Source organism: Opisthocomus hoazin, chromosome 1, assembly GCF_030867145.1.
Source record: "Opisthocomus hoazin isolate bOpiHoa1 chromosome 1, bOpiHoa1.hap1, whole genome shotgun sequence".
In the NCBI taxonomy this organism is placed as follows: domain Eukaryota; kingdom Metazoa; phylum Chordata; class Aves; order Opisthocomiformes; family Opisthocomidae; genus Opisthocomus; species Opisthocomus hoazin.
Genome location: NC_134414.1, coordinates 125820201 through 125836650, shown reverse-complemented (window position 1 = coordinate 125836650; position 16450 = coordinate 125820201). Strand labels below are relative to the sequence as shown.

At 37.9% G+C, this 16450-nt stretch overlaps 2 protein-coding genes across 4 annotated transcripts in view; one reads left to right on the top strand and one right to left on the bottom strand.

The window, feature by feature from the left end:
- The window catches only part of ARL13B (ARF like GTPase 13B), a 49560-nt gene that overhangs the window by 16530 nt on the left and 16580 nt on the right, over positions 1-16450 (top strand). The window lies entirely within an intron of this gene.
- STX19 (syntaxin 19) lies at positions 4352-15871 on the bottom strand. Its single transcript, XM_009933391.2, has 2 exons — positions 15822-15871; positions 4352-5307 (listed from the first exon to the last, which is right to left on the bottom strand). Exon 2 carries the CDS (start codon positions 5228-5230, stop codon positions 4352-4354), a length of 879 nt encoding a protein of 292 aa, XP_009931693.1. The 5' UTR covers positions 5231-5307; positions 15822-15871.

The window sequence follows — 16450 nt, the reverse complement described above, 5'->3', positions numbered from 1 at the left end:
GGGGGAGAAGTGGGAGAACAGTTTTGGGTATGTTGTCCAGCTAGGACTGTGGTGCGTGCAGTAAAAGTGTTTTAATTATAACGTATAGGGAGGTATGCAAATGAGGCCCTCAGTTCTTTCAGGAAGTATGTGGAAAATTATATCCACAACAAATACTTTAGAATTTTTCCAATAGAAGAGCAGGTCCTTGAAAATGTATGTGTTTTATTCTGGAAAATTTCCTTAAAGTTAAAAAACTGGGCTTCTTTAAATGCTAGCTTTTCCCAGTAAATATTCTATTTCTATTATTTCTTTGAATAACAGAAAATTCCCCTAGAATATTTTTCCTATTTTGTTTTACATCTGTCAAAACAAGCAACAGTCCTTTCTGAAAAGCTCTGAGAATTAATGTCAATTTGCATCCCTGCATGTCTTCTTAGATGTCTTTTGTTCGTAATTAACTTTATACTGTGAGTAGTGCTAGCAAGATACTGCTGTGAATTATCGTGGGTAGATGGGTCTCATTGCACAATGAAAAACAGGATCCATTACTAATGAGTTTGAGATGAATCTTCATATCAGAACAAAGCAGAGTTGGAGTCACTGGCCCACCCTTCCTTTTGCCATTTTTTCTTCCATCCCAAGCTATTGTATTATGGTATGCCCTAATCCAATAAGTGTGCCTATGCATGTGGCAACTCTGCTTTTTGCCAGGGGTAAGGAGACAGACTGCTGTCAGAAGTAGAATGGAAGACTGTGCTTGTTCCTCATCTTCCCTAATAAAGGAGTGGATAGCAAGCCTGAGCATTATTTAGGGAGAAGTGGAGGCCAAACGGCCTGGAAAGAGAATAGGCTGAATTGTTCAATGAGCGCATAAGATCAGTACAAGACACTCTATACTACAGTAACATGGGGATATAGGAGTTCTGACATTGCTTAGTGTGATACTTGCTTCAAATTGAATTGGTACTGTGGCGTCTTAGTATGTATCACCAGCCATGGAAGTATCACAGAGTTATTTTAAGACAGTTTTCCTAAAGTGGTGATGGTATTGGCTGTTATTGACTCCTGGTACAAATTATTTGAAGTCGTTAAACTTTTTATTTGGCATTTTTTTTACTGTTCAGTGTTACTACTTAATTTATGTTTGCTTTACCCATGTAGGCCTCATTTAACAGTCCAGTGCTTAAGTAGTTAATCAGTCTGTTAAGTATGGGGAAATTGAGTTGTAGAAAATAAGAGTTCTTGCAGTTCTTATGTTCGTGGGTCAATTCTTCTGTCAGCATCCTCAAGACAGAGAAGTATGCAAGTTTAAATTGTCTTCTCTTTGAATTATTTTGTCCTTCCTTTTATCAGAAAGGAGTATTTATGCTTTGTATTATCTAGGCAAATACAAATATTGTTTTTGTTGGGGGGGGTTATTTGACACAAAACACATACAAGAGGAAATACAATTCCATGTGCTGTGGCCGATGTTTCTGTAGCAGAGAGATCGCTGGGCAGCCATTTTTTTAGTAGAAAGCTGCTTTCTGCATGTTATTTTGGTGATGAGAGATTGTACCTATTAATATTTCACATTTCTTATTAGAATACTAGCAGCTCTGCTTTAATTTGTTCACTCTTCTGCATAACTATGTAACTAAAAAAAAAAAGCAAAACAACAGAAAGTTATTTTCATGATTACTTCAGCCTGCATAATATCTACTGTTAATGATTGTGGATGCCTAGTGTCAAATTCTCATTGTCAATGTAAGTTGTACTTAATACGAATTACTTTCAGTTAGTAGCACCTGCATTAAGAAAAAGCTTTCGAGAAGTCTTTCTGGTTTTCTCTCTTCTTAGTTCTTCTGCAGCATGTTATGTATGTTTCTGTTTTGCTATTTTCTGACCGATATACAGCTGAAAACTACTTCAGTTATTTACTTGCCTATGGATAGGCAGCTGTCTTCCTGAGTTTTAATGAAACTTGAGTTTTCTTTGAGGATTTAAAATGTAGCTCTTGTTTAACCAGCCCCTGTTTACTTCAAAGAAACATCTCTGGTGTGAAGGAGAAGGGCTAGCCCAGGAACACATTTCTCTCTCAGATAAGGTTGCTTGTGTGAACACTCCTGCATGGGGGGATGCTGTGTAAACAGGTGGTGTTTGTTGTCTTTTGTTTTTCTCTTTCTGTCAACTCTAGCTGCAAAAATCCTTCACAGAAGTACCGTAATGCCTTTCTTTTTAAGGGCCTAGGAGAGAATGGAAGGGCTGTCTGTTACGGACCTTTGTTTGTTCTAAAAGTAGAAACAGGAAAAGAAGATGGGCTGGTGTTTCTGTCCCGTGCATATTTCTGTGTGTATGATGTATGTTTACATACATACCTACATATATATATATATGAAAGAGCATATTGGCCATAGCAAATTTTTTCTCTGTATTGCTTATTGGCTAGTTTCTACTCTGCGCTTGGAAGGTAGAAGGTAGCTTCCATATATGAAACAGTTAAGGGAGATTATTTAATGGAATAGTATCAGTGGTGTCAGTATCTAATTTCATTTTTCATCGCTAGTGTGTAAACAATCTTCTTCACTTTAAGGTTCAGACCTCCAATTTTACTTTGATAACAGTTAATTTCAGTTGCAATTTTAAGCTGCGATGGATGGAATCCAACTATTTATAAATATTGCAATGTGAAAATAATTCAGTAGTGTCTTTTGATAGCAGATCGATTTCCCCCCCCAATACACACACCATATGTAATTAAAGACATCTAGCTCGCTTGGTGTCTTGCAGAATTGCAGAGCAATTTGCTCTGACTTCTCTGACTGTATTTAGATATAGGGGTATTGATTGTGTCTTTGCACAGTATAAAGGAATTCAGAAACACATTCCTGTTTTGGTGTTTGGTTTTAGTGTGTGGTTGTTTTTTTTTCTTCTTGGCACTCCTCTAGTAGTAGAAATAAATGCGTGTCCTATACCGTGTCTGGTTCTGGACTTCCCACTAACAGAAGACCGTGAATACAAGTGTTGATTATACTATAGTGAGTCCACACCGCTTGGGTACTGGAGCACGTGACGTATGAGGAGAGTCAGAGAGCTGTGTTTTTTCAGACTTCAGATGAATAAACAACGGGAGAGATCTTCCTGCTGCCTACTAGTAAGGTGTGGAGATAACAGAGCACGGCTCTTCTCAGAGGTGTGGTGGTAGAGTAAGAAGCAGTGGACAAGAGCTGCAACCAGGGAAATTCCTATCTTGATTTGAGCAAGAGGCAAGAGGTTGGTCTGGATGTCCCCTAGAAGTTCCTTCCCACCTAAATAATTCACTGGGTTTAGAATATATGTATCTTTGTAAGGATGGAGTTCTATTTTTTAATTATATTTTTTCCTTGATTTTTGTACGAGCGAAAGTCAGACTGCAGAGGCAACTGCGTATTTAGATAGGCTAGGCAGCAGTAAGAACGTGTCTTACCCCTGTGTAATAAAGTATCATATTCCCCTATCCTTACCTGGTAGAGGTCTGCTTATGTAGTTGAATAATGTAAATATCTCTGTGTCAGTTTACTAATGCTTGGCTTCTCAGCAGGCTGCTAACATATCCCTGTAGGTTTGGTGACATGGTCTTCTGCTGCTAGTGATCTTTTAATACGTTTGGAAAATATCTGCTCAATACCTATCTGTAAGAAATACAGTCTGCTGTTATTAAAATAAACAACCCAATGTCTGTTGGTGCACATTGTCCTACTATAACATGAGCATTATTTCATGGTATTAAGTAGCTTACTTAACTTTTGCTATAGAGACTGAAACACTCTTGATAACTGTCTTCTGACTTCTGCTGTGATTTAGGCATTATGTTCTGTATTGTTACTAATGATGTCTGCTTTACGTGTAGACTTTTTTCTGTAGATTTTCAGATTCCTGGAAGAAAAAAAACTTAGAATTTGAACCAATTAAATATCAGTGCTAAAAAACCACAAGGCAATTAAAAATACTAGCTATTATTTTATAAATTTTATAAAAGGTAACTAAACTGTTCTTATGAATCGTGCCTTTGAGACTAACATCTTCAATGCATCTTCAACATAAACATTTTCAGTGCTTCCCAAAAGCACAGGTAGTTTGTTGCCACATTGTTTTAGTTTGAGTCGAAGAACAAAGATCTGTCACTTGTGTCCTTTGATCCTTTCCTCTCGTTCATGTGTTTCTGTGAAAACCGTAAAATTCTTTGCATACTTCTAACTCTGTTTGGAAAAACAGATGCAGTTTTTCCTGAGAGCTCTGTGGAAGGGGAAATGGGAGGAAAAATGAAGCAATCAAGGCATCCTGAGACTGCTCCGCAAGATCAGTTTAGTAAATAGGAACCATTGGTCTTTCAAACAGTTTATTTCTTTTGTCATTTGCAGCATGGACAACACCAGCAGCATAGTGCTTTGCAAGGGTTTCTTTTTCGATACTTGACTGCAAGCCCAAATTTTTCTTTAGATACTTGAGTGTATTCTTGAGTGTTGTTCATACTGATTTCAATGTTGTTCATCATCTCCCCTTGCTCCTTGACCAAAACTGATATCTGGATAAAAAGTTCCTTTAAGTCTTTGATCTGGTTCTCCAGATTGACGAGTTCTTTGTGTCTCTGTTCAATCTCCGAAAGCTGAGCTTTGGTAATTTTGACTTCAGTGAGCAGATTTTCATTGAAAATCTCCCATTTCCCTTGCTGGAGCATGTCATTGACTTCTTCCTCAGATACCTCTTTACCAGCTACTTCAAGCTGACGCACAATAAATCTTCTGCATTTCTCTTGCTTAGCAGTTATAGCATCGTTGTAGGAGAGCATAGCATTTAGGTAACGCTGGGATAAGAAAGCGTGCTGGGAAGCTAGAATTCTTACTGTGGCACGTGACGGCCCATGTTCATTTTCAGCTTTTTTCACTGTTTTTGACAGTTCATCCAAACATTTTCGTATATGCTCTGCTTGAATTTTTATTTCTCTTGCTATGTTAGATTCCTTTTTCAGAACACTGAATCTTCTCATTGAAGATACTAGGCTTTTTTGTTGTTGACTGAATTTATGAACTTCCTCCACCAAAGTATTAATTTCATTCTGAAGCTTCTGAATTTCATGCAAGTGCCTTTCAGTTACGGGCTCTTTTTCATAAATAATGGCCTGCTGTTCAAACTCCTCCTGCTCATCATCTTGTGCAGTTGCACTATTATTTTCTCCAGCTATCTGTAGTTCCTTAGCTCTCAGTTTAAGCTCTTGGAGGCGGTCTTTCATGGTTTTTGTGTTCAGGTTTTTTTTCCTCTCTTGCAACACAGGGAGTTAACTCCAATATTTTTTTTTTTCTTGTTTCACTGTAATCAAAGCGTAACAACAATCAATGTTAGCAGTGATACGTATACATGAAAAGTAGCTTTGGAGATTAGAACTACTTCCCTCTACACATAAGTAATGTAAAAGTAGCAATGAGTTGGAAGTGGTAGGTGTTCTGATCAAATGTACAAGATAGGTAGTGTCAGTGCACTCCATCATTTAATCCAGTTTCTGTAGGACTTAACCATTAACTCAGGTTTTTAATTTCTCTGCAGATGGGTACAGTTAACAGTCTTCCCTCAGCTGCTTCACTATAGAGTTTTTTCTACATACAGTGATTTCTAGCCCAAGCCCATTTTTGTGGTAGATTTGTGGTGTAGGGTCCAGAACTTAGAACAATGAGGAATATGACATGTGGAGAGGACTTGTGTTTTGGGGAGGAAGAGAGGAGTAACTCAAATTCTTATTTAATCCTAATTCATTATTTGATGAAAAATAACCAACTTTTAAGTATTTTTGGAAGTGAATCTGCTGCTCCATTTTTGGATTCTCAGTAGGAAACACACACTTCAGCTTTGAGGTTATGAGATAGTCTATCTAATGAATCAGAGTTCTGGCATAAATAAACCACGTTAGACTTTTAGTTTAGCCACACTGAAAAACCTTTTTCCATTTTCCTTGCCTTCCCTTGCCTGGGGAGTTAAACTGGCAGTAACTGAAGCAGTTAACTCTACAGCAAAACAAAATGACAGAACTCTAATAATTTAGCGTGAAAATACTTTTTTCTTTTTAATGTCTGAGTATTCGTAGAGGTGGTTCCATATTACTAATATTGCAGCTTGAAGATTTTCTAAGCCTTTTTCTGATTACTGTCATCTATTCTTAACATTGTTATTTGCAGTCTTCATAAAATTTATGCAAACATACTTTGTGCACCATAGTGGGATACAATTCAGTACTGTTACTTATTTAATAGAAAGTAGATTTTGTTCTATTTTCTACCCTAGCTGTTGTGCAAGCTTTACTGGAGGTATAATTAAGAGAAGTTTCTATTGTGTATGTTTTAGAAAATGTCTAAGTTCAATTATTTTTAATTAAAGGGAAGAAAGTATTTTCCTCAAACTCTACATGAATGTTTTCATTGGACTATGATCAAGAATGGAAAATGTCAATAAAAAGTAAAATGTTCAGGACTGGAAGATTATGGGATTTTTACTTGGGGTCTTCTTGTAAAGTCAAATGTGTGTCTTTCAAAGGGCTGTTCAAATGTAATTGTTAAACAGTGCAAGAGTATCTTTTGGCTGTTTTCAGAGGTTTCAGGGCAGTCTTCTGAAATAGTAGTGTTTGATCGGTGCATTTCTTCTTAAAACCCAATTTTAAAGTTTTTTTTTTCTTAATAAGCAGATGCAGTATTTCTCTATAGTATCCAAAAGGATGCATTAAATCAACTGCGAAGGATCAGTCCAGTAACCTGTCAATATGCAAGCGATTTTCTTACATTTGAACAGCTTCAAATGATACTGCTGTGGTATTTCTGCTCCTTTATGCATATTTAAACTCCTTAAATGGATTTTTGCATAATGTAAGTCGTGGAGTTGAGCAGTGTGAACATGTCTTCCACAGACTTAAATATGTCTGTCTGCAGGTGTATTAGCTGAAAAATAAAACTTGAAATGCTACAGAGATCAATCATGAGAAAGAATATTGATATTCTATCCTAGTGCGGATTTCCATCATTGCTCCCCCCCCCCCCCCAATGCCTTTATACCTGGATTTAGTGTTTGTTGATTCACATCAAGAGAATCCAAAAAGCCTGGCAGTCATTAGAAGGTATGCTAATGTACTGTGACTTGTGATCAGGCAAGCTTGCAAGTAATTTATTAGAAAACATTACTCTGGGGTGGGGAAAATATAACAAGTATTAATTTTGTTACAGTAATTCCTCTTCATTGCCCAACTTGCTCTGTATCTCCCCACAGCAGAAGTCAGGCAATTTCTTCAAGATAACATTCTTTAGGAACGTTTCAGAGCTGCTTGGCACCACCGAGACTGCCACAGGGAAAGTTCAGTCTAGGGCATGTGAAAGGAGCCAGGAGTGCTAAACAAGGCTTTGGAGAAGTGACCTGAAAATCTGCTTTAGTATAGCCTAACACATCTGTTGACCCATGTTAATTTAGCATGGCTTGACAAGCCTGTGATTAAAAGCAAGTTCTAAGGGCACCATTAATGCTTATGATGTGAGGTGGCAAGACTTTCTTGTATCTAAGAGAATGTAAGTAATTACTGAAAAGCTCTAAAACATTCATGCAGTCATGCAGTTAGTCCTTCAGAACACAGTACAATTTCTCAAAAGGACAGTTACCAATTTTTCATATGATTAATCTCCTATGGTTTTGAAAGTAAGTTGAACACAGCAGCATAACAACTGTATGGGGCTTCGTCTTCAAGTTTTATCCATTAACAATTGACATCTACTTCTCGATGTTTTGGTTGCATTGGTTTTGAAATAGCTGTATTCCTTGAAGGGGGGGGGAAGCAACAGCATTGCAAATCTGCAAATATTCTCAAATATCAAACTTGCAAAGAAATAAGCAGAAAATACTTAAGATTGCTGTTAATGGAATTTTTTTTCTAGTTTAAACATCAGTCTCACTAAAGAGTGGAAACTAAACAATTGAACCCTAGTTTCATGTCTTATATCCTATTGGGCTTGCCTTCAAAACCTGCCACTGAATGCACTTGCCAGTAAGTGTGGTGGATTAAACTGACAACTGAAATACATGCTGGTTTCAAATAAACAAGGATGTCTTGGTAACAAAGATAACCTTGGAAATTGTTGGCTTGGCTTCTTGAATGTTCCACAACAAGCTTTGTTCATATACTGAGTCCTTGTTGTCCTACATGTTTATGTAGAAGGGCACATCCTGTCGTTCTTTTGATTGAGATGAAAGATCTATTTCCTTTAAGTTTTTGTCAATAGAGGGAGAATATGCCTAATCTTTTAGAGCTGAGTAAAGGGACCGTGTGGACTGAAAGCACTCCAGTGGCTTAGTGTGGCCCCTACATTCAAAAAAAGAGTTTAAAATATGATTCTTCTGAAGTGATAAAGTAGCACAGCCTAGCGCATCCTCATCAGACTTTTTCTTCACTGAAGGCTGGAAAATTTGGGTTAAAACAGCTAAGAGACTGGCTGAGTAAAGGCAAGGCAAATCAGTAGATGGGCAAGCATTAACTTGTTAAACTGTAGCTTTAAATTATTGACTATGTTTAGAATAAAACACATATAAATCTGAAGAGCATCAGTGAGGTTTGCCCATGTTTCTAGCCATTCCTCAGTTGTAAATGCTGCTGTGTCATCTTTTCTCTGAACTGTTACTGATGCTGAAACCATATGTTTGGAGCCAGAATCACAAGCTCCTAGCTGGTCTTTAATAAAAGATAATCTGTAGAAATGGAGTTCCTCTAATAATATGGCTGCAATAAAGCAATCAAACTGATGTGGCACTATGCCTTCTCTGTTCACACCTAGAAGCAATGTAAGATTGAATACATAGCCAAAGAACAGACAGGGCTACAGGATGGCTTTGGGGAGGAGGTGGCAGGGGTAAGGAAGTGAAAGGGGTAAGAATCAGGACCACTTTTGCCCAGCACCTAAGTTGTACTTGGAGTTTAAGAGTTATTGATGTGCTTTCGTACGTGTATTTGGGTATAAAAGGTAGGAATGCACATACGACATTTCTCTTTGGTCACTCTGGCATACCTTATCTTTTTCTAGAAAGGTGTCCCTCCCCGCCCCTTGCAATGTTTTTATTATGGTTTGGGTTGGGTTTGGGTTGGAAGGGACCTTAAAGATCACCTAGTTCCAAGCTTCCGCCATGGGCAGGGACACCCTCCACTGGACCAGGTTGCTCAAAGCCCCATCCAACCTGGCCTTCAACACTTCCAGGGAGGAGGCAGCCACAACTTCTCTGGGCAACCTGCTCCGGTGCCTTGGCACCCTCACAGTAAATAATTTTTTCCTTATATCTAGTCTGAATCTACCCTCTTTCAGTTTAAAGCCATTCCCCCTTGTCCTATCTCTCCATGCCCTTGTAAAAAGTCCCTCTCCAGCTTTCTTGTAGGCCCCCTTCAGGTACTGGATCATGCAGATCCACTGGTGATTAAGTTTGTATTTGTTCTTCTGGTAGGCATCTCTATATATAGTTATGTATAGTTGGTAGGTTCAGAAAACTGTATTGTGTTGTTCATCAGGGTTATGAATCTCTCCAGGCAAACTGATGGCATGTGTGGCTGGGAAAGTCTTTATAACGACAATTACCTCAGCACACTGACTAGGGGAATAATAGATCCTGATGACTGGAGCACCACTATTAATCTGTCATGATGATGAAATATATCCTAAATTCAAAGATAATTAATTTGATGGTAATTAGTATTTTTATATTCTCCATTTTTTAAGGGGGTGGGGGGGAGGCAAGTTGAAATGTCCTTTTGCTTAGTTGCAAAGCAGCCATATAGAATATTTTTCCACCTATCTAATTGATCATTAAACTGAGTAGACAGGGAGCCTATATCCAAAAGTGAGATTTGGGCTGCATTAAGTTAAAAGGCATAACCTGGTATGTGAAATAGGTAAGCTGATCATATGGAACTCTTGTTACTGGTTGTAATTAGATTTAATGGCTTCTTTTTTGGCTTTGATGAATTATTTCCTCCCCACCCCTTGACTTACCAGAAACTCCTGTTTATTTTAATTTCCATAGTTTTGTTCAGTAGTTCTTGGTTATTCAGCACCTTCGTTAAAATGTCTGACACAAAAGGCTCTGTTTGTATTTGACCTTTGATGCAATTTGCATACCTTCTTACATTCATTTTAACATACTGCAGTCCACCAGAAGAGGACTTGCAGACAATCAAGGGACAGAATTCTGTCTTTCAGAGCTCTTTGATATGTGTGACCTGTGTTCTGCATCCTACTGCTTTCTTCAGCTCTGCTGACATAGCTACTTTTTTTTTTTTTTTACTATTGCAACAAAAATAACGGTCAGTTTGTTTTCCTGTTCCTTAGTTATGAGTCAATTAAGGGCACTGGGTAGAGGACAGTTTCAGGCAGCATGGTTCTTTATTTAATCCATTTCCAGGCTGCAGTGAAGTTACATTATAGCTCTGTTATAATGTGCCAACAAACCTGCATAACTGTTATTTTTGAGCACAATGGCTCTGAGTAATGTTTCGAGTCAGACTGTGGTCTGGAACTTGGTTACTGCTTTAAGTGTCCTAAGTTTAACAACAAAAAATTAGTGGGACATATATACCATATAAATACCTACAGTTTAAGATACTTGTTGTAGTCTGTGGGGAAAACTAGGAGTTTGAGTTGAAATTTCAGTTTGATTTTCAGTTTTCTCCAAAGGCTGTGCTCTCTCAAATATTCTCACAAGGAACTTGTTTTATGGTGTTTTGGAATCTTGCCCTATTACCCAAAGATATATTTTAAGTAACTGAAGTAAGCAATTGTGCTACAGGCTACATTTGTTTTCTGCTTTGTTTAAAAACTTTCCTTTAACTTAAATACCTTGTAAACAAATGTGCTTAAACCAAGGATTATGACACAGCCCTGTGGCTGGATGAAAATATCCTCTTAAAGCATCTCTGTCTTAAGATGATAAGTCCTTGGAAAAACATATTTAAAAATAGTTCTAAGTTCAAGTTTCTGTTTGTAGGAAGCATGGGAGTGGTTCCACAGGAAAATACCAAAGGCAGAGAGCTTGCCCTGGTTATGAGCCTAAAAAAAGATGCCATGTTATGTGGAAGGTAACTGAATTGTGTCACAGTATATACGACACGATAGTGCAAAGGCAGTAACATTTTCAGCACAAGGGATTTAAGTGCTAATGGGTATTGATAGAGGGGATTGTAAGAAACATGAAACTATAACAAAAAAGCCTTAATATTTTCTAGTTTTTAGTAGTCTTTAGTACTGTAACTTGTATTTCTGCATGCATAGTGATCTAACAAAGTAACTGTTACACTAATCCCTGTTTTCTCATTAAGGAATGTAGTGGAAGGACATGGGCACAAGCTATTACTTAGTCGTTAGACAAAATAATTAAGTGAAACAAAAGTGGTCTTGGTTCTCAGTAAATAATTGGGATAATTGTGGGATAAAAGAGACTCCTAAATAATTCTACTCCAGACAGCTCAGCCTTGGGAGGGCAAATGCACCAAGCTACAGAGATAAGGAGGCACCAAGACTAGAGCCAAACAACCTGAAGGACATGATATACGTGATCCTGGAACTGAGTTTGCGCAGACACAAATGTCAATCAGTGAACAGCGTGATGAAGAGGATGGGCCTTCATCTTGGGACCCCCAAAGACCACCCAAAGATACTAACAGACATGCGTGAAAGATACTTACATATGCTAATTAGTTCCTAGAAATATAATGAATATTTACATGTGTGATTGTATTTAACCTGAAGCAACAGGGTGTCTGGTGCTCACGTTTGGAGGATAAATCCTACGTGTGCCCGGCGCCACAATAAAGAATACCTGCTTAACAGTACACATTGTACTGTTAGGTTTTTCCTACTGGATCTTCGAATCAGTATCTCGTTCTTCATGTTAAAAAATACTAACATGCAAGGCTCATTTGTAGTTGTCAGCCGTTGTCTCTGGGAAATAACCTGTAGCACTTTGCTTCTGGCATTGCCTAAGAAGTAACATCGAGGAAATACAATCTGATTGCTTGTCCCTGTGAGACAATGTACCCCACTATTACTGCCGCAAAGCTACCCAGTGAAACCAAAATGACCAATACGCAGGAGCATAGAAGTGGTGCATTTGAAGCAAGGTGGCTTGAGAATTGCTCTAATTAGTGTGAAATAGATCATAGGAGATGTAGAAATGTTGATACTGAGTAAAAACATGAGATTCAAATGTAATAAAACAGGTCTGAATATTCAAGGAGTTCATAAGATAGGTGAGAATGAGTCCAAAGTTGCTGGAAAAGTGTAACCAAATCATGTTGCTGGAATAAGCCTTCCAAGGGAGATGTAAAGGGGGAAAACAGACCTTAGTTACTTGAAATAATTCATATGTTCTTGGGCATTTGGCCAGAAATTTGTAACACAGTCATGTTGCAGGAGATGTAGCTGTCTTGTTTTGATTGTGTCGTGTTGCATGACTTGTGAAAGAATCCTGAGAGAGAAAGGAATAATAAAAGGCATAGACTTTAGCATTAGTGGAGTGGGACAATACAGCAATTTGTGAATCGTCTGTATTACAAGCTTTTATACTTTTGAAATCTCTACAACTGTCTGTACTTCTCTTATGTTCCAAATAGAAAAACGTGGGGTTTTTTGCTAAATTATGAAGTATTTGGTTCAAAGATGCACAGTGAATCAGTGGCAAATCAGAGATTGTTCCTTGAAGTTTTGGAACCTTTGCTGTGAATGTGCAGCTGCAGATGTGGAAGACTTGAGGAAGAGCATCTACCACCATTTTCATGCCTGCAGACAGCCATTCTCATGTTCCCTGCTGATACTTTTGAGTAATGGAAAGTGGTGAGTTCATGCTTTTGCGCTGACAGAAGTCACAGTTACAGTGACACATACTCACCTACAAGTACTGACTGACAAAACAATGATCTCACTCTGCAAATCAGTCTGTAGATTATTCTCTGTAATTGGTAAGGGAATGGAGTATCCCTTGACTTCAGCGAAACTGAAGAACTCATTTAGTGTTTGATGGTGGTTTTTTCACCTGTTAAACCAGAGATTTACTGTCAGTAGTCCTCTTGAAGAGACCTCAGAAATGAAGCAGTAGAGAGAAGTAAATGCATACATGTAGATACCTGGGTTTATTTGTTTATTTACAGCAAGAATAATACTAAAGATCAGCACCTTCACTTAATTAGCTGGTGCAATATGGTGGCTGCCTATAGGTCACAGAAATTCAGAAAGAAAATCATCATCTTCTCTGCCAAAAGATCACGTAATTAAGGTCCAGATATTGATGTATTTTTAAAGCAGTGTTTGAAAATAAATTAGGAGCAAGAGAAACGGCTGGAACAAGATAAAGGACAGGTGAAATTCTTTCCATTTAGTAGGATATATAGTTTCAACACCTAGTTAACGACTTCATATTGCTATAAATCAGTTTCAAGATTTTTGTCTTCCTGACATTTAATTGTAGGCTCATAATTTGTACTGTGCAACATCACACCTACTTTATATTCCGATTTCATCTCTGTCCGACCATAGAGCTACATATCACAGCCTTGGAACTGACTTGTAATAAACGTAAGGATTTCCAGGCAGCTTTTTAAAAAACTTATCTTGTAGGCACCTTGGACTAAATAGCTTTAATATTTCCCTAGGTATTGATATATCAAGGAGAAATAAAGTATAAGAAAATAGTTCATATTTACAATTTTTTAAATTGTGTACAAAACTATACGGCAATATCATTTACTGTCATTGCTTTTGGAATTACACATCTGGAAGCTGAACATAATATTCTTGATATGAGCTCAGACATCTCTTTGGATGCAGTCTATTTGGTCAATAGGTATGATTAAACTGATGGCAGAGCAGAATGTGTCAGAGAAATATATTTTCAGTAAATAGGAATATGATTCAGACCTGAGGTGAGAATGAGGCCACTTAACCAAAATGAAACAAATTATAATTGTTGACATTCTTGTGACCACTTCAGAAGGTAATGTGAGAATGAAGTTGCTCTAGAGTTGCCTAGAGATATTATAAACATAATGCGTTTAGAATCTTATTTCTAACTATTCTTTTATTTAAGTGTGACCTGGAGGAACTGTTTTGGGAAGAGGCTGAATTAGAGAGGTGCCTCTTATGTCTCCCTGCAACTGCATGAAAGCAAATTCTTAGCTGATGTTTGCAGGCAGATAGTCTTGTGGCACTTTGTTCACTAGTTTTTCCTTTATACCTTACCCTAATATTCAAAAGATTGTTTTGCATAAGAATTGAAGGCATGAAAAGCAAACTAGAGAAGTTAAATAAGCCGGTTTATTTGAGAAAGAGCCTAGGGTCAATCAGTAAAAATTACTAATGGGTTTGTAATTGTTGACAACAATCCAGAAGGTGCAGGGGCTTAGAGTGCTAAAGAAGAATGTAGTTTAAGACCTGTTAACACCCACCATTTGGATAATATCAGTGTAGTTAAAAGCTTTTAAAGGCAATCTGCAGAAAGAGGGGGCTCAGAGCTTATTTTAGAGTGCTTTATGGTCTCCACGGGAGCCTTGATTTTCCTTAATTTGCTTTTGATCATGTTGATTGTTCTGATACTGTAGTATTTTGACCTCAGGGATGCTTTGCTCTTTGTTAATTTTAATGACCATCATGCAGATTTGACCCAAAATTTTGGGTTTGTGATAACTGATTAAACTTAACCCCAAATCAGCATCTCTGAGACACTTTTAAAATTATTCCCCCCCCTGCCCTCCGCGCCGTGTATCCCAATATCCTCTACAGCATGTAGTTTTCAGTGTTATGTTACTATATGAGAGTCCAGTACCAGTGGCAAGAAATGTGTAAGCTGGAAAGTAACAGCATTCAAAAAAAACCTCCAACTCTGCACAACAAACTGATGCCTGCACACATACCCTCTTCCCAAATAAACCCTTTCTGTAACACTTCTTGGATTTTTGATGAAAGCTGAGATACAAATGTGTCCTTTTTATACTGCATATTTTTTTTCACTGAATTTTTTGTATTGTAAAGTAGACTTTAATACTGATAATTTTTTTTCTTTTTCCTCTTTGCTCAGTAATTTACACATTAGAAACAGGTCAAGGAAGACACGTAGATTGCATTCAGACTTCGTTTTTCTCTGGTATGTCTTCTGGCTTCTAAGAGAAATATTGTTACTGAACTGTAGATGTCAGTTGTGCCAATGCACACATACACTCCCTTTCCACATTGTTTCCCATGACTCTTAAAATAAAGTTCAAAAGCTCTCTAGTTGCTTAAAAAAATCGTACTTGATATGAAAGCAGTTGGTGCCTACCTTTTCTTTATTTCTTGTGTAAAGTAAGTTTGTTACACTAAGAAGGTTCTGAATATACTTTATGTGAAATTGAAATAAACCAGGCATGACTTCATATAAGAAAGCTTCTCACCCAGCAAACTTAATGTGATAAACAAACAGACACTCTCCTGTGCTTTCAAGTATGTTTTGATATATACATCCTACAGTTTTTTAAATATGAAAAATTGCTATAGATGAAGTTCTGCTGACGTAGAAAATTAAAATCAAGGTCTGTCCTTTGAGATAACTCTGACGTGTTCCCTAAAGAAGGCAGTTTTATGCATAGAACTTGCCTCAAAACCTAGCATTCCTGTGCATGATCAGCAGAGCTCTGAGACTGTCACCCAAAGAAATACCCAGTTCTTTGCAGGGTAGGCATCCATTATTTGTATGACTTGACCCTTAGGCACATTTCCATTCTAAACCACACTACACAGCCTTTTTCTGATATTTGCAACTTTATAAACATTAAGTAAAAGTAAAGTCTTTACCTTTTAGTCTTGTGCTGGTGGCTTTCTGTTTTATCCTTTACACAGGAACTCCTCAGAGAAAGCTTCAGTATAGTGTGAAAAACACTGTTTTGAATATTTGCCTAAGTAATGTGTCTTGAGTGGCTTTCCATTAAGTATTTTCTGCATGCCTTCTGCTTCTGGTTCTTAAATAATTGTCCAAGGGTTCATCTTCAGGAGCGGTGGTGTGAGAGAGAAGCCAACTTCTGCAGCTGCAGTAGACAGGCAAATTGATTGCTTTCTGCTTGGGGAATCTGGTTCTGCCTGTTTGAAACCCAGCCTTGCTGAGAGGCGGATCGCTGCGGGAGCTGCCCCGGAGCAGGGAGTGTCCGGGAGCAGCTCCCTACGTCCTAGGTAGGGGCCTTGTAAGCTGCGAGTAGAGCACTGCCTACCTACAAAGCACAAGTGCAAGCGCAGGGATTGCTTTCTTCTCCGCTGAAGCACGAAGGAAAAAAGAAGCAAGCCTAGGTCATTCATATATTTACTTGAAAGGGGAAAAAAACCCAGCATAATAATACCCTGTATCATAGTCAGTATCTTAAAAATATCTAAACTCCATGTCTAAGATTGACCTAAAGGCTGAAGCAGGCAGGGGTGTACAGCAGGAACTG

Excerpts from the sequence above, each read along its gene's own strand:
- STX19 (XM_009933391.2), bottom strand. The coding sequence starts at position 5,230 with ATGAAAGACCGCCTCCAAGAGCTTAAACTGAGAGCTAAGGAACTACAG.